This window comes from Oryctolagus cuniculus, chromosome 1 (genome assembly GCF_051225735.1).
Source record: "Oryctolagus cuniculus isolate XC-2025 breed Fujian yellow rabbit chromosome 1, ASM5122573v1, whole genome shotgun sequence".
Lineage (NCBI taxonomy): Eukaryota > Metazoa > Chordata > Mammalia > Lagomorpha > Leporidae > Oryctolagus > Oryctolagus cuniculus.
The window spans coordinates 17,957,984-17,982,130 of record NC_142867.1 but is presented as its reverse complement, the minus strand read 5'-3'; the positions used below and the strand labels follow the sequence as shown (position 1 = coordinate 17,982,130).

The following is a 24,147-nucleotide window of genomic DNA, read 5'->3' as shown; positions in this document are numbered from 1 at the left end:
AGTAGATACTGATGTGGATGCAGACACAGATAGAACTATGGTCGACAACAGTAAAACTGAATATTTCAAAGTAGCTAGCAGAGGGGATTTTTAATGTTCCCAACACAAAGAAATATTGGCAGGAAGCTGGAATCAAGAGCTGGAGCTGGGAATCAAACCCAGGCACTCTGATATGGGATGCTGGCCCTGCAGGCAGCGGCTACACTGGCTACACCACAGCACTGGCCCCAACATGTACTTTTTGAAGTAAGAAATGGGGATACTAGGATGAGGTTCAGAAATGGATAGCATGCGGCCGGCGCCGCCGTAGCTCCCTAGGCTAATCCTCCACCTGCGGCGTCAGCACCCCGGGTTCTAGTCCCAGTTGGGGCGCCGGATTCTGTCCCGGTTGCCCCTCTTCCAGGCCAGCTCTCTGCTGTGGCCAGGGAGTGCAGTGGAGGATGGCCCAAATCCCTAGGCCCTGCATCCGCATGGGAGACCAGGAGAAGCACCTGGCTCCTGGCTTCAGATTGGTGCAGTGCAGCCGATAATATATAATATAATATTTACCTGCTGATTGATTCATTATCTCTGCTTGGCCCCCAACCTCCCCCTTACCTGCGCCCTCCTCCTGCCTCGACTGTAACTCCATGAAAACTAGGACCTTGCTGGCTTCATTTCAGTCTGTGTCCCCAGTACCTAGCACAGCGGCTAGAACAAAGCTGGGTTTCCATTGTAGTGTTTTTTCTGCTAAGTTAAATCCTCACGGCTGTGTTTGGCTGTCATCCACCACTGCTGACCTTTGTTTTAGCTCTCCTCGGTTCTGGCTGCTTCCCTGGCCCTCCAGCTTCTCTTGTTCATAGGCTTTGCCTGCTGTATCTTACTCCCCGCCTCGTCACAGGCCTGATTAGGTGGGAAGCAAGAGGCTGATGGCAGGTAGCCCATGTGCCCGCCATGGTCTCTGCAGCTGCCTGCAGCTGTCTCCCATCCTCCTGTGTGATTTGCCATCATCACACTGTCCACTCCCTGTGGCTGCTGAAATGTTTGGTGCCATACACAATCAGTGCTGAGACACTATGCGTTGATTAATCACCTGTTCAGCCCCCTCCGGTCCCATTTTTTTCTCTATTTTTTAAAAAGATTTATTTATTTATTTGAAAGTCAGAGTTACACAGAGAAAGAAGGAAAGGCAGAGAGAGAGAGAGAGAGAGAGAGAGAAAGTCTTCCATCTGCTGGTTCACTCTCCAATTGGCTGCAACAGCCAGAGCTGCTCCAATCCAAAGACAGGAGCCAGGAGCTTCCTCCAGGTCTCCCACATGGGAGCAAGGGCCCAAGGACTTGAGCCATCTTCTACTGCTTTCCCAGGTAATAGCAGGGAGCTGGATCAGAATTTGATCAGCTGGGATCCGAACTGGCGCCCATATGGGATGCTGGCACTGCAGGTGGCAGCTTTACCCGCTACGCCACAGCGCCGGCCCCTCTTTCTGTATTGATGAGAAGTATTTTCATGCGTTCATCTCTTTTCTGCTGTTATCTTAGTTATATAAGTAACAGAGGTCATTGCAGAAAATTAGGAAGATAGAAACAAACTAAATGAAAAAGCATGAAAATGATCTGAAATCTCACCTCCCATTGTTGCTATTTGGTGCCTTGTTAACTTTGTGCACTAATAAAAATGTTTTCCTCTATCAATATAATATGGGCTCCTTCCTTTTTCACCCAATAAAATATTGAGAATATTTTTCTAGTACAATAGGTATAAGTCTAGACCATCATGTAAAACATCATCGTCTTGGACTACATATTGTTCAGCTTCTTCCAGAGAGACTTGGTGGGTTTCCATTCCCCCGAATCATGTCAGGTTCCCAGGCCCCCTGTCCCACCTGAGTCCTTAAGATCCAGCTCCTGGGCCTGGGCCTGGCACCGTGACTCACTCCACCTGCGGTGCTGGCATCCCATATGGGCGCTGGGTTCTAGTACCGGTTGCTCCTCTTCCAGTCTAGCTCTCTGCTGTGGCCCAGGAGCGCAATGAAGGATGGCCCAAGTGCTTGGGCTCCTGCACCTGCATGGGAAACCAGGAGGAAGCACCTGGCTCCAGGCTTCGGATTGGTGCAGTGCCGGCCATGGTGGCCATTTGGGGAGTGAACCAACGGAAGGAAGACCTTTCTCTCTGTCTCTCTCTCTCTCTCACTGTCTATAACTCTACCTATTAAAAAAAAAAAAAAAGCCAGCTCCTGACAGCCCCAGCAGAGTGCCATGCATCCATTCCCTGCTCACTCTGTCTCCCCTGCTCCTGGGTCTTTTAGTCTCACACCCGCCTTTCAGTCTTAGCTCTGGCATTCCAGGCTAGCAGCCCTTTGTGCTGCCCACCTCCACCTAGCCTCACCCTACCGACCCTGGCTTCCTGCCTGGCTCTAGGCAGCCTTTGATTTGAGGTTCCCTGCTGATGTTCCCTCCACACACACCAGGGCCCCCATGCAGTGCTTCCAACTGAGTCAGTCCCCACTCTCTGGTCCCCCAAAACAGGGCTCAGATAGCCAGAGGCAAGCAGCAGGGTGCGGTCTGGGGCTCCCTGATGGAAGTCAGCTTTTATTTTTCCTTTGCTCTTTTTTTTTTTTTTTTTTTTGGACAGGCAGAGTGGACAGTGAGAGAGAGAGAGAGAGAGAAAGGTCTTTCTTTGCATTGGTTCACCCTCCAATGGCTGCCATGGCCGGCACACTGCGCTGATCCGAAGCCAGGAGCCAGGTGCTTCTCCTGGTCTCCCATGGGGTACAGGGCCCAAGCACTTGGGCCATCCTCCACTGCACTTCTGGGCTACAGCAGAGAGCTGGCCTGGAAGAGGGGCAACCAGGACAGAATCCAGCGACCCAACCGGGACTAGAACCTGGGGTGCTGGAGCCGCAGGCGGAGGATTAGCCTATTGAGCTGCGGCGCCGGCCCTTTCTTTGCTCTTCAGTGTAACTTCATCAGTACCATCAGGAGCCAGTAGCAGCTCTCCCTCCACCTGCGTGCAGGGGGCCAAGCCACAGCTGGGGTTGGATCGCAGCCCTTGGCCCAAGACTTTCTGGGGCAGCAGGGATGACCACCCTTGGCTTCCGAGGGTCTGTGCAGAGTGAGTAGCCAGGCATTTGGATGGGGACACGGGGGTCACTGGTCTTATGGAGAAAGCATTTTGTTGTGAGAGCTCAGAGGCCAGGGTCGGAGCCCTGCTTCTGTATGTTCTGTGTGATCACAGTGCGTAACCTTTGGGGTGTCTACCCGGCACATCATCACCCTGTCTTCTGTGTATCTCCTCCCCAGTGGGTGTGAACTTTGATGGCCATTTTCATACAACATGATCCTGTCCCCTCGGCTCCACTGATTGGACGGGAGGTGGGCGTGGGCTCCAGGCTGGGCCAATTAGACTCCCTCTGGGAACTGGGATTTGGAATGGATGAGCAGCTGTTGTATGAACATGAAGCAGAGGTGAGGAAAGTGCGCGGAGAGAGGTGCACAGAGAGGCCAAGAAGTGAGAAGCAAGAAGCAGATGTGCAAAGAGAAAGGCAGCTGGCCTGAGTTCTCCGTGGCTTACAGTTCTTGGTGCTAGGCTTGATGGAGGCTGCCTTACTGCCCTGTGGTCTGTGAGACACCCTACGCTCTTCATAAGAAAGCCTCTTTCTGGGCCAGCGCCGCAGTTCGCTAGGCTAATCCTCCACCTTGTGGCGCTGGCACACCAGGTTCTAGTCCCGGTTAGGGCGCCGGATTCTGTCCCGGTTGCCCCTCTTCCAGGCCAGCTCTCTGCTGTGGCCCGGGTGTGCAGTGGAGGATGGCCCAAGTGCTTGGGCCCTGCACCCCATGGGAGACCAGGAGAAGCACCTGGCTCCTGCCATCGGATCAGCGCGGTGCGCCGGCCGCAGCGCGCCAGCAGTGGCGGCCATTGGAGGGTGAACCAACGGCAAAAAGGAAGACCTTTCTCTCTGTCTCTCTCACTGTCCACTCTGCCTGTCAAAAAAATAAATAAATAAAAAAGACAAGCATATAAATTCTACCTCCCATCCCTGTCCCCATCCTGACTTTTCCTATAAACTTCTCCAAGGTCTCCCACATCAGTCATTGACCTTCTCTTGGCCCTTCCAGCTCTGCGAGGTGGATGTTGAGGTGGCTGGCTAACACCTGGGTATGGCCCAGGTGTGTGGAAAAATGTGCCTGTTTCTGGTTGTTGCCGAGGGGCCAGGAGGCTGGGAGCCAGGGCTCCTCCCAGGTGACAGCGCCGGTCTGAGAGAGGGAGCCAGCCAGAACCTTTCACTGTTCTGCCCTGGTTAGTGTCACAGTTCTGCTATGTGAATGCCATTCTCCAGGTCTAACAGTTCTCCAGTGGTCACTGGGTCAGCAGGGGCCAGAGGAAGGCCAGCATGGCCAAAGCCAAGGCTGCTGGGACACGGGCGGTGGTCTTGTGGACACCAGGATCCCAGATGATACACAGACTCCTCCCTTCTGGGCTTCTCTGCTTTGGACAATGACCACCTTAGGACCAGGCCCAAGGTCAACCCAGCCCAGCTTGGTTTCCCAAGATCCATAGGCTCAAGATAAAAATGCTTCATTTTTTTAAAAAAAGATTTATTTTATTTATTTGAAAGGCAGAGTTAGAGAGAGAGAGAGAGAGAGAGAGAGATTTTCCATCCACAAATGGCTGCAATGTTCAGGTCTAGGTCAGGCCGAAGCCAGGAGCCAGGAGCTTCTTCAGGGTCACCCACGTGGGTACAGGGGCCCAGGGACTTGGGCCATCTTCTGTTGCTTTTCCAAGTGCATTAGCAGGGAGCCGGATTGGAAGTGGAGCAGCCAGGACTTGAACCAGTGCCTATATGGGATGATGGTGTCGCAGGCTTTATCTGCTACGCCACAATCCTGGCCCCGTGCTTCACGTCCAAGACTTGCTAAATCAAGCATAGTGACATCTGTCAGCAGCCCTGAATGAGCGAAAGAATGGGAATCCAGAATGAAAGAAATCTCATTTTCTTTCCTGCTGGTCCCATTGAGGGGAGAGAGCAGTGCCAGGCAAGATGGCAGGACAGTTGCCTTATTGCCAGAGCATTACTCATTTCTGGACCAACCGTGTTAGCATTTGCAGGTCACTTAACCTCTCTGAGCCCCAGATTCATGGGTAGGGTTGGACAGGATGACTCCAAGGATCCTGGCATGTGTATTATGTTACACTTCTCTGGGCCTCAGAGTGATAAACCCCCAGAGCAGAGTGAATGCAAAGCTCAGATAAACGCCTGATGGACAGATCAGTGTCAGGGGAAAATGACAGCAACAGATGACCACGCATCATGGGAGAGGAGAAACTTCTCTACATCGCTGTCTTGTGATCATTCACTTACGGTGTGCACGCAGGGACCTAGGGCTGTCTGTCTCATGCTGGCCTTGCAGGAGGTTGTGGGAGTTAAAGGACCATGTAGGCCAGTGCTTGGTGTGGGGGGAGGACATCTGCAGGGGCACCTTCCTGGGCTGGGGAGCAGATCATGTAGTGGTTAACACAGCTTGGGCTTCAGGCAGAGCTGGGTCGGCCTCCTGTGTGTGTCTTTGAGCTAGTTGTTTAGCTTGATGTGCTGTCATTGCCTTTGCCATGAATGGAGCTTATCACTGTGCCCGTGTTGTAGGGCTGTGAGGATTATCAGAGATAACATGTATAAAGTAGCTTGCTCGGAGCCTGGTGCGCATTAAGCTGCCAGTGATGGTTTTTACTCTCTCCCTATCTTGGATTATAGTTTCCAAGCAAGCTAATGAAACCTCCAAGGTATTTTGCTTGTCTATGGGAGTCTGGGCCTTTTCAAATTCATTTTGCTTCATAAGAAAACAAAAAAAATCCAGAATAAACTTGAGAGGTGGAGGAAGCTAAGTGCATCTGAATTACCTGTGGGGCTCAGATTGCAGATTCCTGGGCTCCACACCCCACCCACTCTAATTCTGAGTCTTGGAGAGTGGCCCAGGGATAAACATATTAATTCAATCTGCCTAGGAAGGCCAAGTGCCATGCTCTTGGGCAGCACACTGCCCTACTACTCATCAGACCGCTGGATCACTCCCCAGAAGCCTACAAGAGCCTGGGCTGGGTCAGGACAAAGCCTGGAAACCTGAACTCAACCTAGGTTGCCCAAGTCGGTGGCAGGAATCCAAGGACTTCAGCCATCACCTGCTGCCTCCCAGGGTGTGCAACGGCAGGAAGCTGGACTGGAAGGAAAGCTGGGACTGGAAGCAGGTGGTCCAACATGGATGTGGGTATCCTAAGCGGCGTCTTAACTGCTATGCCAAAGACCTGCTGTTGGACCACACTTTCAAGCACACTAGAGGCTCTCTAATTGTGTCTCTTGCCAGCATTTCTGGTTTTGCTTTCTGGGCATGTGGAAGGGTTACACTTCTTAACCCTGCCTGGAGTTGGGTGGGGACTGTGTCTCATTCTGGCTCATGAGATGCGAGCATACGAGATGAGTGTCACGTCCAAGACTGTGCATTTTGTTGCTGGCTCAAGAGCTTCCAGAACCTTCCAGAATGCTCAATTGCCCTCTCTCTCTCTCTTTCTCTGACACAGCCACTTGCAAAGGTCTAGACGGCGTCTGCTGCAGCAGAAGGGTGGGTCCTGGAGTGAGAATGACGTAGAACCCAGCCTCAGCTGACCCGTGACAGACACGGGGTGAGAACGAGACAGGCATGTTTGTGGTCTCCAGTCGCTGAGGTTCTGAGGGTCATTCCTTGCTGTTGCGTTACTCCTCCCATCCTGACCTATGCCAATCTAACCTCATTTTACAAAAGGAGTGACTAAGAGGACTGATTTGTCTGCTCTGATGTGCAGTCAGTCTTAGGGCTCTGACTTTCAATCACCTTTTCTTGCCATCTGTGACTGTCTTTACCAGCAGGGTCTCCTGGAGTATATGGCAGGCACTGCATGTGTGTCACTTCCTTTCATCTTCACGAGTGTGCGGGGAAATGGAGAACAAAATGTGCGGAAAGCATATAGGATTGGATCTTGGGACCATCTGATCCAGAGCACGTACTCTTCCCAGCATACCATCTGCCTCAGAGCCTCCCAAAAGATACTTTAACAATGGCACACATGTTCCTGCTAGTCCCTTGGTCCCAAGCAGTATGCTAAGTGCTCCAACTATTTCAATACTTGTAACCATCCTGTGTGATAGATATGACCACCAACACTCTCACTTAGACATTATGATGTTGAGAAACACGGAGAACTTCAGTAACTTGTCCAGGGTCACACAGCTAATAATCGGCAGGACCAGGGTTTGAACCCAGGTGGCCATGCTTATGCACATGTCACTTTGTTGCCAGGAGCAAAGCCCATGCATCTGTCTATATAATATGGTGGAAGCTTATGTGTGCATACACATACATGCACATGGGAGGGCACTTCAAAAAGTTTGTTGAAAAACAGAAGCAAAAGCTAAGGTTTGGGACGAGCATTGTGGCTCTGTGAGTTGAGCTGCTATCTGTGACACCTGCAACCCATATGAATGCTGGTTCAAGTCCTAGTTGCTCCAGTTCCCTTTCAATATGCCAGGGAAGGCAGTGAAGGTGGCCCAAGTATTTGGCCCCCTGCCACCCACATGAGAGATCTGGGTGGAATTGTAGACTCCTGGCTTCAGCCTGTCCCAGCCCTGGCTGTTGTGGCTATTTGGGGAGTGAGTCAGTGGATGGAAGATTCCTGCCCCCTTTGCCCCGCCTCTCCCTCTGTAAATCTGACTTGCAAACAAATAAATAGATCTTAAAAAAAACTCATAAGTTTATTTGGGTTCAGAAACTTCTTAAATGGATTTTCTATAATACACATTTTTCATGAAACTTTTGAAGACCTCTCAAACATGGATGTCAAAAAATTTTTTCCCCTTATAAACCTATATATCTTAAAAAAAAAAAGTTGTATTTATATGAAAGGCAGAGAGATAGAGACTGATCTTCTATACACTGGTTTACTTCCCAAATGTCCACAACAGCCAGGGCAGGGTCAGCTTGAAACTAGAAGTCCAGACTACAATCCAGGTCTCCCATGTGGGTGATAGGGACCCAAGTACTTGAGCAATCAGCTGCTGTCTCCCAGGGTACACATTAGCAGGAAACTTTAATTGGACTTGAACCTAGGTACTCTGATATGGGGTGCAGACATCTCAAGAAATGTCTTTTTTAAAAGATTTATTTATTTATTTGAAAGGCAGAGTTAAAGAGAGGCAAAGACAAAGAGATAGCTTCCACCTGTTGGTTCACTCCTCAAATGGCTGCAATGGCTGGAGCTGGGCCAACCTGAAACTAGGAGCCAGGAGGCTCTTCCAGGTCTCTCACATGGGTGCAGGGGCCCAAGGACTTGGACCATCTTTCGTTGATTTCCCAGGGACATTAGCAGGGAGCTGGATCGGAAGTGGAGCATCTGGGACTTGAACCAGTGTCCACATGGGATGCCGACATGGCAGGCTGCGGCTTTATCTGCTATACCACAGTGCTGGCTCCCCAAGCAGTGTCTTAACCACCATACCAAAAACTTTTCTTTTTTTTTTTTTTAAAAAGATTTATTTATTTATTTGAAAGGCAGAGTTACACAGAGAGAGGAGAGGCAGAGAGAGAAAGAGGTCTTCCATCCGATGGTTCACTCCCCAATTGGCCGCAAAGGCCGGCGCTGCGCTGATCCAAAGCCAGGAGCTAGGAGCTTCTTCCGGGTCTCCCACACAGTGCAGGGTCCCAAGGACTTGGACCATCTTCTGCTTTCCCATGCCATAGCAGAGAGCTGGATTGGAAAAGGAGCAGCCAGGACTCGAACTGGCGCACATATGGAATGACAGCACTGCAGATAGCGGCTTTACCTGCTTTGCCACAGCGCCGGCCCTAGCCCATAAACTTTTCTTTTGACTCTGTTTCTGTGAACTTGTTGAAATACTCTCATGTACCATTTAGGTACATAATTTAACTTTCATGTATAGCTTTTTTCTACTTACTTAGCTTGTGAGACAGTTCCTCCCTTACCAGCAAGATTGCACGTGACACAGTCCACAATTGTTCCAAGTTGACTTCCTACCCTGACTGTGGGGAGCCAGGTGTTCCACACAGCCTGTACCACGTGAGTAAGACTCTTTAAAAAAATATGAAACAAAAAGGAACATTTCTTTCAAACCTGAAAGATAATTTATTCTTAACAAGCCTGGAAGGGCCTGGCTGTGGAGGAGCCTTGGGTCGCTGGGCTTCCAGCTTGCTTGCTCTTTTCCGGCCTGGATGTCTGTGAGCCTTCTCCTGCTTCCAGGAGCTATTTCTGCTGCTGCTGCTCCTGCTGCCGCCGGCCCGCCTGCTTGCCACTTCTGGGCTTTGTGCAGAAGTTGTCAAAACCTGCACAACAGCTCCTTGTCCTCTAGCCCCAGAGTCTCTGGGCCACACACTCTTGTGTTGCCAGGTACCTACCCTGCGACTCTGGGGCTTCCTGGATGTGTCCTCTCAGATCAGGACAGCACGGGGCTCACCAGGAGCTTGTCCCAGGGCCTGACAGCTCGGGCAGTGCCCTGGGAGCCCCGGAGCCACTAGGGTCATCGCTGCGGGTGTCTACCAGGGGGAAAGCAGAAAGCTCCATCTCTGTCTACCCTGCTAGGCAAGTGGCTTTTTCCCCCCTGCCTTGAAAATCTGCTACATGCAGCTGTCTCTTCGGAGGTCAATCTTTGTTTCTATCTGCACACACACACACACACACACACACACACATACACGAGAAAAGAATTAGGAAAATGCTTAATGTTGTGAGTGCTTGAAGTCAAAAACAAACAAAAGATGATTGCCAAGGCACTTTTGGGCTCTGTGCATGGCAGGTGATTAAGGCAGTGTTTAGGGAGGAACTGAGGTCTGGTGGACAAACGCGGAGTTCTAACCACAGCCCAGTTATTAGTCCACGGGAAACATCCTGTTACTATTATAAAGATGAAGTGCTGCTTTTCTGTCTCTCTCTCTCTTTTTTTTAAAGAACTTTCTGAAAGTCGTCTTTTCCATTCTGATTCAATTCAAGTCTGTGAGGCAGGAAGGTCTCAGGGCAGCCGTGCCTCCAACATTAGCTAATCAGTCTCCCAAGAAACATTCCATTCCGCTTAGGAGGGTTTTGCAGAATGGTTTGCTCATGGTGGCTTTTAAAATAAACTGAGGGTTGCCAGGCTGAATGGGCTCCCTGCAGGGCTGATGACCTGGTTCTAGCCAGTGCCCAGCAGGCCTGCTTCCTGGTGGGATGTGGACTCCTCATTAACCATGGTTGCCTCTCTTAGTCCCTGTTCTTGGGGGGTGAAGTGCAAAGTCTCGTGTTCTGTCCCTGCCCATTTTTAGACTGGGGACACTGAGGCCCAGGGGAGTAATAAATAAAGGAACAGTAACGGCCAACACATATAGCTTTTATTATAATACCTTAATATTGGCAAGAAAGACAAAGTTTAAGATTCTGGTTTTGCTACTGTAAAGCTGTGTGAGTTTGGATAAGTAACCAAATCCCTCTGAGACTCAGTTTCCTTGTGTGTAAAATACTGCTCATGATTCCTATTCTACAAGATTGTTATAAGCAATAGAAATTATGGGCTAATGCCTAGCACATAGTAGGTACCTGATAAATGGTTTTTATTATTATTAGAGAAAAAGCTCAAGCTAGTTGTAGGGTAAACAGTGTTTTCTTTTAAAAATTATTTATTTATTCGAGAGGCAGAGATACAGGGTGAGAGGAGAGAGAGTGAGCGAGCAAGCAGGAGAGGGAACTTCCATACGCTAGTTTACTCCCCAAATGCCTGCAGTGGCCACCAATGTCAGGACTGAGGGCCTCAATCCAGGTCTCCCACATGGGTCACAGGAACTTGACCCATCACCTGCTGCTTCCTAGGGTGCTCATTCGTAGGAAGCTGGAATCAGGAGCCAGAGCTAAGGTCTGAACTCAACTGGGATGTGGGCATCCTAACTGCTGTCCCCAGAGGGTTTTCCTGATAGCAAGAATTAACTGCAGAGCTGGTTAGCAACACAGGTTCCCAGTCCAAGGCAAGGCATGGTTCTCTATATGTGGACAAGCTCCTGGGTGAATCCTACCCACCATTTGGGATGCACCCAGGAACCCACCTTTCCGCCCTGTTGGTTTGGCTCTTTTGTTGTTAATGCATCCGGCCTCATAGCCCATAACATTTTAGCCTTTGCATTAAGTGGACATGATTGAAAGGACAAATATCCCTCTACTATGTGTTCTCAAGGTGCACGTGTCCTGAACTTTGCATAGCTTTGTGCCTGACGATCTCTTTGCAGATGGAGCTTGTTGTCTGTTGTGAGAGCAGACATATATTTAGTATCTCTATTATTCAAAGGAATGCATTTAATTTAGTTAAACAAATATTTTCTGAGTGACTGGTGCATGCCAGGGATACAATGATAGACAAGACGAAGGCCCAGCCTTCAAGTGGTTTTCACTCGCAGTCCAATGAGGAAGATGGCTGAATAAACAGGCAATGAAAAACTGCGATAGGGGTTGCCAGTGTGGAGTGGTGGGAGTTGCTGTCACTTGCAACACTGGCATCCCATATTGGAATGCTGGATTGAGTCCTGGCTACTCAGCTTCTGATCCAGCTTCCTGCTATCACACCTGGGAAGGCAGCAGAGACTGGCCCAAGTCCTTGGGTCCCTGCCAACCATGTGTGAGACCAGGATGGGGTTCCTGGCTCATGGCTTTGGCCTGACCCAGCCCTGGCTGTTATGGGCATTTGGGGAGTGAGCCAGCAGGTGAAAGTGCTGTGTGTGTGTGTGTGTGTGTGTGTGTGTATGTCCTTCTTTCTCTGTTGCTTTGCCTTTCAAAGAAATAAACCTTAGACAAAACTGTGGTTCAAGTTAAGGGCGCTATGGATGGATGGAAGGGTACCTGGGAAGCTGTAGCTAGGGTAAGTGACGTCTGAAGAAGAGTCACGTCACCTCAAATTTGGTCTCAAATCCTTTGGTGAAAGGAATGTCCGTCCCCGATCGTCTTTGTGGAAAACTCAGCTTTCACGTGCTACCCCTGGATACTTTTCCACAACCATGCATCTGCACTAATACTGCATTCCTGCAATGGGCAAGGCACAGTGAGATGCTGCAGGACAGCCAGGGTGAGGGGGGCCCAACCCCTGCCCCCAGGGAGCTCACGCCACACCTACTCACGTTGAACTTCATTTCTCATGTAGGTCGCTAAGCCGGTGTCATCTGTTCACGACTGAAGAGGTGAGTTACCTCCCTTTGTTCAAACTGCCTGTCTATTTTGCTTCATCATCGCGCAGGAGGGAGATCTGGTTCCAGGCACCACGTATGCCAGGGCCTGCACTTTATCCAGGAGAAAATCAGTGCACAGAAGAGCTCCCGAAGTGTTTGCGATCCAAGGTCTGAGTCTGCTGAGACCTGGGTGGGTCTTTGGGGTCTGGGGCAGCCTGCCCGCCTGGTCGCATCTGACTTTCCTTTCCTCAGGTCACCACAGACGCGGACACCTTTTCAACACCTGTCTCTACCGCAGGAGGGGAGGAGGCAGGGAGGAACAGAATCCTTACTGGATTATGATAATTACTTAATGCTTAAGCAAAAGTTGACAAGGTGTGTAAGTCAACAGGTGAGGTTCCTCTGTCTGCTGTCCTTGTCCCTGTGTGCAGCCTGGATCCTTTGAGACTATTTCTGTCTTGCAGATTGGGAACCTGGAGCCCCAGGTACCTGGAGGCCAGCATGGCACCTGGCGGCCTGCTCCTCACTGCACACAGCTCCAACCCAGCCTCCTTTTTCTTTTTTTTATTTGAAAGAGTTACACACACAGAGAGAAAGAGAGGCAGAGAGAGAGAGAAAGAGGTCTTCTATCCACTGGCTCATTCCCTAACTGGCTGCAACAGCTGGAGCTGCGCCCAACAGAACCCATGAGTCAGGAGTTTCTTCTGGTTCTCCCACAGGGGTGCAAGAGCCCAAGGACTTGGGCCATCTTCTACTGCTTTCCCAGGCCACAGCAGAGAGCTGGATCGGAAGTGGAGCAGCTGGGACTTGAACCGGCGCTCATATGGGATTCCGGCACTGCAGGCAGAGTCTATACCTGCTTTGCCACAGCGCCTGCCCCCAACCCAGCCTTCTTATCCTGGGCTTCAAAGTCACCCTCTGTTCAGAAGCCAGGCAGAAGCACCTGCCTCCTGGGTTATGCTAAATTGCTCCCACTCCCTGAGACACCACCCCTCTATCTGCCTGGTGATATTCAACCCACCCTTCAAAGCCTTCTCAGGTATTGCCGGCCCTCCATTCCCTTGTGTCCCCTCTGAATTACTCTCTCCCCTGGACTGATCTGACTTTTCCCCTCTAGACTTCTCCTTGGGCAAGTGGCCCAGCCTCCCCGAGACCCTCACTTCCCTCCTCTGTGCTGGGGCCAGCGGTTTCTGCGTTCCCTTTTAATTCCTTTCAGATCATGGGCCTCATTGACAGGCCCATAGAAGCTTCCAGAAGTGCTAACGCACCCGGAGGATCACTGTGTAGCACGAAGATGCCTAGGACTTTCCGGGGAGTCCCATTTAATGGCCAGCTAAGCCTGTCTCTATAGGTACTAGTGTTGTTATTTCACACGCGAGGCACCGGAGGCGCAGGAAGGTGAAGTGCCTCCCCCGGGGGTCACTCCTGCCTGCTGGACAGGCTCCTCCGCCATCTCTCTCGGCCTCCCCGGCCAGGGGACCGGGACAATACAGCACCCAGCCCATCTCCGGCAGGTTCAGAGTCCACGCAACCCTCCCCAAGCCCATCCAGGGCCCACGCGTTGCTGTCTGCAAGCAGGCCGGGCCGTGCCTTCGTCCCAGGTCCGCGGCCAACAGCTGGTGACCCAAACCCCCCGGCCGCGGAGCCAGCATCGCCGGCGCGTGGCGGCGCCGCAGCCGAGCCGCGTCCTGGTCCCGAGCCCCAGGAATGTGGGAGGGCTGCACGGAGGGGCCGGCCAAGGCGCGGGCGCTTCCTCAGCTCGCCCGAGGGGAGCCGCCAGGGCGCGCGCGGGGCGCGCCGCCGCCCCCTCCCCGCCGCCCGGCCGGCTCGGTGGGGGCGGGGGCCGCGGCGCGAGGGCGCGAGGGGCCGCGGCGCTGTGCAGCCGCCCGGCCGGCCGGGGCGGGAGGAAGCGATGAATATTCAGAGGGGGAGGGGAGGAGAGGCGGCCGAGCGCTCGCCGCGGCTCCCTGCAGCCCGAGCCGCATGACGCGCGGAGGAGGCAGCGGGAGCGGCGCGAGCCGCGGGAGCCGGGAGCAGGGGGCCGCGCGCGGGGGGTGGGCGCCGCTCGCTCCGCCCCGCGAAGCCCCTGCGCGCCCAGGGACGCCGCCCCCCCGCCGCAGCCGCGCCGGGCCCCGCCGTGTGGCCGCCGCCACCGCCACCGCCGCCGCTGCCATGTCCCCGGGGAAGCCCGGGGCGGGCGGAGCGGGGACGAGGCGGACCGGCTGGCGGAGGAGGAGGCGGAGGCGGCGGCTGGAGGCGGCGACGCGGGAGCCGGGGCTGTGGCGCACGGCGGGGCCCGATTCGCGCGTCCCGGGCACGTTCCAGGGCGCGCAGGGCATGAAGCCGGCGGCGCGGGAGGCGCGGTCGCCTCCGCGTTGGCCGGGGCTGCGCCGGGCGCTGCCGCCGCTGCTGCTGCTGTTGCGCCTGGGCCAGGTAAGCCACCGGGTGGGCCCGGGCGGGGCCCGGGACCGGCATCCCCTGCACCTGCCCGGGTGTACCCCGATTGGGGGGCCCCGGGGAAGGTGGTAAGGGGGTGCGGATCCTCGGAGTCTCCCTCGTGGAGCGAGCTTGCCGGTGGTGGTGGTGGTGGGGACCCCAGCCGGCCTCGCGCGCGGGCGGCTGAGCTCCGTCCCCGGCTGTCTGGTACCAAGGGGAGGGCAGAGGGCCCCGGGGTCCCCGGGGAGCCTGCAGCCTCCCGGTGGCAGCCCCCGCGCGGGCTCTGGACGGTCTGTGGCTCGGCCCTGCCCGGAGCTGGTCCCATCTGGCCAGCGCGGGCCCGGCTCGCGCGCGCCAGGCGGCCGGAGGGGGCGTGTTTGCGGAGGGCTCTGGACACAGAGCACTGCCGGCCTGGCCAAGCCGCGGCCGACCTCCGACCTGGCCTGCAGGGGCCCGAGGGGCCGGGCCGAAGGGCAGCGTCGGCCGCCCCGGGGGCGCCGGGACTGGGCTGCGGGGTGGTGGGCGAGGCGCCGTAGCCCCGAGCCTGGGGCGCTGTTTTTGCGGAAAGTTCCCAGGCCCGGGGCCGCGCGCAGGCGTTCCCCAGGGCAGCCGGCCTGTTCCCCTGTCTCCCCGCGGGGATCCGCCGCTGGCTGTCCCCTCGCTGAGTGCGCGCTCTGTGGACGCCGGCTGCCCCCCAGCCGCCTCGATATTTCAGCTATTGCTGGGGCTGGTGTTTTGGGGACTGGCAGTTCCCGTGGCGGTGGGAGGCGAGGCTGGGGGGCGGGGGGACGTTCCCATTTCTCAGATAGGGAACTGAGCGAGAGAAGTGAAAGAGCGGAATCACCTAGTGCCGCTCTGCGCCCGAGCTGAGCCAGCGGCTCCGTGCCCGCCGCCTTCCGGGAGCTGCCCGGGTCTTGAGCGCGCCGGGGAAGGTGGCGCGGGTGATGCCCCCGCGCGTGAGAATCTGCCTTGTTGGATGCAGACGCCGGCTCTCCCTGCGATGGGAAGCCGGGGAAGGCAGTTATTGGCTGGCTTCAGGGGGAAACTTTGGACGCACGAATGCAGGGTTGTCTGAGAGAAAAAACAAAACAGAACAAAACATCAGCCCTGGGGCAGCAGTGCAGTCCTGGGAAAAGGACGGGAAGGAGCTGGCGGCCGCTTGCAGGGTCCCCAACAGGCGCTCCACGGGTTGTCTTGAGGGCCTGGAAGGCGGAGGGACTTCCTGCAGAGGGCACTGAACTGGACGAGGTGTCTGAAGGCAGGGCCAGGGCCGACCATCAGCGTCCTACCACGCTCAGTGAACAGCATCTGTGGAATGGGTGTGACTCCACCTGTCTGATAGAATTGTTCCGGGAGCTTCCATCCGTGCGAGGGCTGGAAGGGCTTTGTAAACACCAGAGGGTGTCCAGATGGGTTATCATTAAGGGTAGTGAACGTGAGCTTTTATCCTTGTCCCTGTGAGGAAATTCAGGGAGGGCCCTCTAAGAGGTTAGAAAGAATTGCCTATAGTTTCGGATCTCTTGTACCAAAGTTTGCACTCAAGAACCACCTGGTTCATTTATTTTTAGTTTAATTTGGTACATGTATTAATTTTTTTTCTTTTGACCCCAGCCATATAATGGTTGCTAGCTGTGCTTTGAATCAGCACAAAATTTCTTGGGTAAATTTATTTCTTGCCCAATCCTTCCTTGTATTTCATTAGCATCCTGCTACTCCACACTTGTCATATATTCTGATATTTCCTTCCTCTCTGGTTGGTTCTGTAGGAACTCAGCACAGCTCTGTTTCTTGTTTTTGGATACATGATGAAATATTGGGCTCTCTGAAGAATCATTTCTTCATTTTAATACTGGATATTTTCCAAGGAATCGTGCAGTTTTGAGCTGGACCTGCCTTCCAGGATAGCTCTAACGCACCTGAACTTGAGAACCAAAGAAGACAGGAGCAGTCCAAGGTCACTAGGGAAGCCAGGATTCTGGAGTCAGGGATGCTGCTTGTCCCTGGTCTTGTCTTTTTTTTTTTTTTTTTTTTTTTTTTTGAGCCGTGCCTTCACTTTGCTCTTTTAACCATAGGCACTGTGTTCCTAACATGTGAGTGTAAATCAAGTTTTTAAAATCGAATCATATTTGTGCACTTTTTCCCCTTCGAAGTTTGTTTAGAAAATGAGAAAAAATATACTGTTTCCCTAACTGTTGATTGGTTTAGTGAGGCTTAGAGAGAGGGAGAGAGGGAGAGGGAGAGAGAGGGAGAGAGGGAGAGAGGGAGAGAGGGAGAGAGGGAGAGAGGGAGAGAGGGAGAGAGGGAGAGAGGGAGAGAGGGAGAGGGAGAGGGAGAGGGAGACGGAGAGGGAGAGAGAGGGAGAGTGTGTGTTTTAAGATGGACTCAACCATAGTAGGTTGAAAAAAGACACAGCTCCGTTTGGATGTTGATGAGGACGGGGTCTGGAAGCTGGGAGCTGAGATACTGGACGACTCAGTACTTAGGCGGCCTGGGAAAGCCATTTTTGACCCTGGCATCTCGTTCCTGTTCTCCCACACAGGAAGGATGGTCAGAGATGATTCTAGCCCAGGGACTTTGCTGGTTGCAGTATCTGACCCCACCCATTCTTGCAGCATTGTGCACACTTGTTTGGGTTTGTGTGTGTGTGTATGTGTGTGTGTATGTGTTAGGCAGTGTGACGAAGCAGCCCCCACCCCCTCTTCTGACAGTCTTCAAGAAATCAGCGTGACATTTGAGTTGCCTTAAAATGGAAAATGAAAAGCTGGTGACTGATGGCTGTTTTCTTCCTCTTACAGGGTTTTGGTTTGCAGTTTCTTTGCTTTCTTGCTTCCTGGTGAATAATAACTATGTTTATTATCTCTTATAGCTAATCTTTAAGCCTCATTCCTTACCTGCTTCACCCAGAGTACAAAAAATATTTTGCCTCCTCTTTAAACTGCTTGTTAAATGCTCATAGGGGCAACTTAAATATTTTTGCTTAGCTTCAGAACGGAAAAACCAAATGCTTATGTTTTGTTTGCAGACAGTTTAAGAAAACAGAGCAGATTGGTTTATGGTTAGCCGGTGACTTAGAGCTAACTTCAAGTTCAGGCCCATGATAGAGATAACCACGGAATACCCAAGCTTTCCTAAGTGGGGAGAATCCTGGCTTCCGAGTGAGCAATTTCGGTCAGCAAAGAGGTTATTTAGCTCCTAAAAGTAATTTTTGCTTGGGGTTGAGGCTGAGGCCCAGGAGTTGCTGTAGGCCTGGGTTGAGCCAGTGCCTTGTTGGTAATTACTTCTTAGTCCATTCACTTCTTGGCCAAGGGAGTTATTTTGAGTGTAGGATAAGAGGCAATTTTCTGTGTCTTTCCCTTCTAACATAATGCTGTGGATAGTATAGAATTAATAGGTGACATTATGTGTGGCAGGCATTGTGTTGAGAGCTTTAATGCCTTTTCTCATTGGACCATTTCAGACCTGCTCGGAGGTAGGCACTGTTCATGTTCCGCTTTTATGTGAGAGAAAGCTGAGTTTCAGAGCTCGCCCAAGTCCTCGCTAGTGTGGGATGCAGCCAGCTTTGTCTTTTCCGCCCCAGTCTGTTGTTCTTTGCCTTAAGACGTCCCGCGTGTTGGTGAAGGTTTTTGGTGTGCAGCCAAGGGATGGGGCGGCAGACTGTGGTGGCAAGAAGTAGGTTTGGGGGAGGGCAGAGAGTGTGTGGGTTCATCGCTTCCTACACCCTGTAGGATCACCCCACTGGTAACAGGCACAACCCCAACACCCTCTGGCCTGCTTGTGTATTTTGTGGCCTGAGTTGATGAGGCATACCTGCCTTAGTGGAGACAGTTTGAGTTCTGGAATGGAAAGACTTGGGTTTGGGTCCTTGCTCTGTCCTGTAGTAGCTACATAAACTTGGGCAAGTTCCCTCACCTCTGTGACTCCTCCTTTCCTTATCTGGAAAATGGGACTAATACTTCCGGTTTCACTGGGTAGTTGAGGGGCTCGAATGAGATAGAAGAGGAACTGCCACGTTAAACCTGACGCGCAGTCCCATTGCCAGTGGCGGCTGTGGCTGTAATTTGGGGGAGGAGAAAGGGGGCTTCAGAAAGTTTATAGAACAAAGTGTTTTTAAAGTTTTGAAAATATCTATTTTTATTTGTTCGAGAGAGCGAGAAGGAGACAGAGAGAGAGAGAGAGAGAGAGAGAGTGGTTCATTCCCCAAATGCCTGCAACAGCCTGGGATGGGCCAGACTGAAGCTGGGAGCTGGCAACTCAGTCCAGGTTTCCCACATGTGTGACAGGGACCCAAGGATTTGCACCATCACCCATTGCCTCCTGGGTGTGCATTAACAATGAAGGTGGGATTGGGAGCAGAGTCAACATTGGAATCCAGGCACTTTGGTAAGGGACACGGGATACTTGACTGATGACTTTTTTTTTAAAGACTTATTTATTTATTTGAAAGAGGTAGAGAAAGAGAGAGAGAGAGAAAGAAAAAGGTCTTCCATCCGCTGGTTCACTCCCCAAATGGCTGCAATGGCTGATCTGAAGCCAGGAGCCAGGAGCCTCCTCCAGCTTTCCCACATGGGTGCAGGGGCTCAAGCACTTGGGCCATCCTCTGCTGCTTTCCCAGGCACATTAGCAGGGAGCTGGATTGGAAGTGGAGCAGCCGAGACTCGAACCGGCACCCATATGGGATGTGGGTGCTGCAGGCCAGGGCTTTAACCCACTGTGTCACAGCACTGGCCCCTTGACTGGTGTTGTACCCACTGGGCCAAACACCCGCTCTGTGGGACCAGTATTTATGCAGCGTTTCCCACAGAGTGGTGCAGAGTAGTCCTGGGCATGCACAAGATGATCTTAGTGCGGATATAATACATGATTTATTTATTTATTTGAAAAGTGGAGTGAAAGAGAAAGAGATCTGCTATCCACTGGTTCACTCCCCAAATGGCCCAACAGCCAGGGCTGATCCAGGCTGAAGCCAGGAGCCAGGAACTCCATCCTGGTCTCCCAGGTTGGTGACAGGGCCTCAAGTACTTGGGCCACCACCTGCTGCCTTCCCAGGTACATTAGCAGGGAACTGGATCAGATACGGGATACTGGAGTAGCAAGCTGCAGCTTAGTGCCGTGCCACAATGCAGGCCCCTACTTTTTTTTTTTTTTCTTCAGTGTTAAGTAGTATTTATTTTAGGAGGTATTGATAAAAAAATTTTAGGTACATGTACAGCCCATGATTGTTTAGATGAGATGAGGCTAAATATAGTGCCATGAAAAATAAATTTGTTGAAATATAATGAACAGTTGAGCCAAAGAAAAATATTAAGTAGCTGTAGAAGTATCATACGGTGTGGTTATGGCAAAATGAGCTTATGCTTAGGGGACAGGCAGATGAGTGGTGGCCACGGTGGGGAACGAGAGCCTCCCTCTGGCTCCTCCCTGCCGGGCACCAGCGTTGTGATGGAAACTGTGAGGGTGACGTTCCTGTTGTCCCTTCAGAGAAAGGCCTGGCCCCTGCCCCAGGAGAGGGCCGAGAGTTCCCGAGTGGAGGCCCCAGAAGCAACGGCTCCCTGAGAGCAGAGACCCCTGCAGTGACCGTATTCCCCCCCAGAGAAGAGACCCCCGCAGTGACCGTATCCCCCCCCCAGAGAAGAGACCCCTGCAGTCACCATATTCCCCCCTGGAGCAGAGACCCCTGCAGTCACCGTATTCCCCCCGCCCCAGAACAGAGATCCCCGCAGTCACCATGTCCCCCCCAGCAGAGACCCCTGCCGTCACCGTGTCCCCCCCACCTGTGGCCGGCTTTCCGGTGGCTTTTCTGGAGGACAGGCGCCGTGGGAAATTTTTACCGCTTCCTTACGAGTGATGGCGGTGGCCATCCGCTTGGCTCAGGATTTCCATGGCGTGGAACTGCTGGGACGAGGGGTGGTGGCCGTGAGATGGCAGATGGGGGGCATTTGGAAAGTGAAGTAGTGTCAGCTCCCACAGGAGCTCTAATTTTAAACATGCAAATGATTTTCAGTTCCACTTTTCCTTCTTCCTGCTAGAGGGAAGTGTCCCCGTTGCCATTTCTGAGGCGTGGACAGGCGCTGTTGTCATTGTCCACAGACTCTGCTTCTCCAGGGCGGGAGTGAGGCCGTGTTTGTCTGGGTGCCCCGGCCAGGCCCCAGCCCCGGGTTGCTCCGTGGCTCCCGAGAGCATAAGTCAGTGAATGTTAAAACTCCGCACCAATATGGAGCTTATCACACAGCAGCTCCTAACCCTTCCTGGGGGCTGGAGGGGTTGGGTGAGAGAGACGCAAGACCCCTCCAGAAGATGTAAAGGGGAAAGTCCTCTCTCCGGAAGGCATGCACCTATTTGCAATCTTGGGTACAACCTCAGGAGTTGCATGGATTCTTCAAGGCAGCCCTGGAAGACCAGGCTAAAAATTCTGCAGTCAGAAACTCCCCACACATGCCCTCTCCACCCCTCTACTGTATTATTTTAATTTTAATTTTAATTAATTAATTAATTAATTTATTTTTACAGGCAGAGTGGACAGTGAGAGAGAGAGAGAGAGAGAGAAAGGTCTTCCTTTTGCCGTTGGTTCACCCTCCAATGGGCGCCGTGGCTGGCGCGCTGCGGCCGGTGCACCACGCCTATCTGAAGGCAGGAGCCAGGAGCCAGGTGCTTCTCCTGGTCTCCCATGGGGTGCAGAACCCAAGGACCTGGGCCATCCTCCACTGCACTCCCGGGCCGCAGCAGAGAGCTGGCCTGGAAGAGGGGCAACCGGGACAGAATCTGGTGCCCCGACCGGGACTAGAACCTGGTGTGCCGGTGCCGCTAGGCGGAGGATTAGCTTATTGAACCGCGGCGCTGGCCCTTCTGCATTTTTTTTTTTTTAAAGATGTATTTATTTATTTGAAAGGCAGAGTTACAGACACAGAGAAGGAGAGAGAGAGATCTTCTACCCACTGGTTCACTCCCCAAATGGCCTCAATGGTGGGAGCTGGGCCTGTCTGAAGCCAGGAGTCAGGAGCTTCCTCTGGGTCTCCCAAGTGGGTGCAGGGGCCCAAGCACTTGGGCCATCTTCCACTGCTTTCCCAGGCCATAGCAGAGAGCTGGATTGGAAGAGGAACAGCTGGGACTTGAACCAGTGCTCACATGGTATGCGGGCGCTTCAGGGTAGGGCATTAACCCACTGCGCCACAGCACCGGCCCCCATGTATTTCTTATAACCTTCACAAGTAGATTCATAGGGTAAATGTCTAGTTTTAGGGTGGCTGGATTAGAAGCTGTGTGCATTTAATACTTGATGACCCTTCTTAAGTTGTTCAGAAAAATGCTGACTCAGTTTGCACCTGTATCCTCAGGTTTGACATGCCTGTTTGTCTACACCCTCACCTGAACTGAGGGTTGTTAAATTGTTAAGTTGACATTCTTAAAAGTCTCAGAGATGAAAAATCCTATCTTGTTACTTATGTTTGTATTTTTGATTTTGAGTTAGTTGACTATCTTTGCCTGTTTTTGGCAAATATCATTGCATTTCTTTTTTTTTGTCGGCTCCCTCCTCATTAAAAAATTAATTTTTTGTAATTGATGTATACAACTTTCATTTCTTCAAAAAGATTAATTTATTTACTTATTTGAAAGAAGAGTGACAGAGAGAGAGAGAGAGAGGGAGAGACAGGGAGAGCTCTTTCATCTGCTGGTTCTCTCCTGAAGTGCTTGCAACAGCCAGGGCTAGGCCAGGTGGAAGCCAGGAGCCAGGGACTCCATCCATGTCTCTCACATTGGTGGCAGGGACCCAAGCACATGGGCCATCACCTGCTGTATTCCCAGATATGTTTGCAGGATGCTGGATTGGAAGCAAAGTAGATGGGACTCGAACTGTCACTCTAGTATGTGATACAGAGGCATTCCACGTGGCAGCCGCCACTCTGAGCTATTTTAGATGTAGCCCTTATTCCTTAGGAACTCAGAGATAAATAAGACCTTTGGGAGGTGAAGTGAGCACAGAATATGGAACCAGACTGCTGGTTAGAGTCCTGGCTCCAGCACCAGATGAGCTGTGCGGTCTTGGGTAGGTGCCTTGACCTTTCTGATCCTGGGTGTCTATAAAATACTAATAATAGTACTACCTCTCACACAGGCAGTTGGATGAGTGAGATCAGATTATACTAAAGTTCCTTGCAAATGGGTATAGACATATGAGAATAACATTTTATGAATTTCTAAGGTTCCTATTTACTTAAGAAGCAATTCTGAAGTTAGGACAAATTATTAGTTGTCAAAATTATTAGTTGTCAAAATTATGCTATACATCTCCTAGTTCGGAGGACAGAGATTAAATCCCCAGTGGGTTATGTATATTCTGTACACACACACTAAAATTTGCAATGTGGAATAGTGGAGACTTCTCTGATAGAATAGTTGAAATTGTAGTTCTGTTTTTGATTTGTTTCGTTTATTTAAAAGGCAGAGTTAACAGAGAGGAAGAGACAGAGAGAGAGAGAGAGAGAGGTCTTCCAACCACTGGTTCATTTCCCAAATGGCCACAACGGCCAGGGCTGGGCCTGGCTGAAGCCAGAACCCTAGAACTCATGTTTTCCCACGTGGGTGGCGGGGCACCAAGCACTTGGGCCATCTGCTGCTGCTTTCCCAGGCGCGTTAGCAGGGAGCTGGAGGTAGAGCATTTGGGGCTCGAACTGGCACCCACATGGGATGTTGGCATCACAGGCAGCTGCTTAACCTGCTGAACCACAATGTGTACAGTTGAATTCATACAGGGGAAGGGACTGTGGGTTGTGAAGGAACCATTGTTTATGGTGGAGGAATGGCAGGTGTGGTCCTAGCCCTAAGTGGCACAGGGATGTTGACTGTATCCATTAAAAAGGAAGAGTTCTTATGTTTCCTTGAGCGTTTTTCTTTGTCTTGTGCCCTGGCTGGCTTTGCCTGTGGCCACCTCCTATCTCTGGGTACAGTTTTCTTTAGTGGCAAAAGGAGTTATTTTAAGTTACCAATGGGAAATTTGGCGACAGAATTCTCTGCTCTGATTGAGCGAGATGGGAGCTGCAAGGGTCCTTCTGGGCAGATGGCACCACCTGTTTCCACGGTAGCAGTAGGGTGATCCTGCATGTCCTGCTGCTGGCTGAGGCGCCAATGCGTTGCTGTGTCATTGTGTCAAGGGGGCTTCTTCCTCCTCCACTTGAGAGCAGACAGTGCTGCTGGTCATGGGGGAGAGGATTCTGGGTGGAGAGGAATTGCTGCCCAATGCTGCAGGGCTTTGGAGCCACACCCAGCTCCTCCATTCCTAGCTTAGTGACCTTGGGCCAGGTCTGTGAAGGCTCTGAGCCTCATTGTCCTCCTCTGTGCAATGGGGACAGTAATACCCACTTCACAGCAGGTATCATGGATTTATATGGCAGATGCTTGGCATGAAGGAACAGCATTATTTTTTTTAAAAGATTTATTTTATTTATTCAAAAGACAGTTACAGAGAGAAGTAAAGCAGAGAGAGAGAGAGAGAGAGAGAGAGAGAGAGAGAGAGAAAGGACTTCC

The 24,147-nt window shown here is 52.1% G+C and overlaps 1 protein-coding gene across 1 annotated transcript in view; it reads left to right on the top strand.

Moving 5' to 3' along the window:
- Positions 1-14,063: 14,063 nt before the first annotated feature.
- The window catches only part of PTPRJ (protein tyrosine phosphatase receptor type J), a 172,193-nt gene continuing 162,109 nt past the window's right edge, over positions 14,064-24,147 (top strand). The window contains exon 1 of the mRNA XM_017348393.4: positions 14,064-14,625. Coding sequence (XP_017203882.4) covers positions 14,176-14,625 — 450 coding nt within the window. The 5' untranslated portion in view covers positions 14,064-14,175. The remainder of the gene's footprint in view (positions 14,626-24,147) is intronic.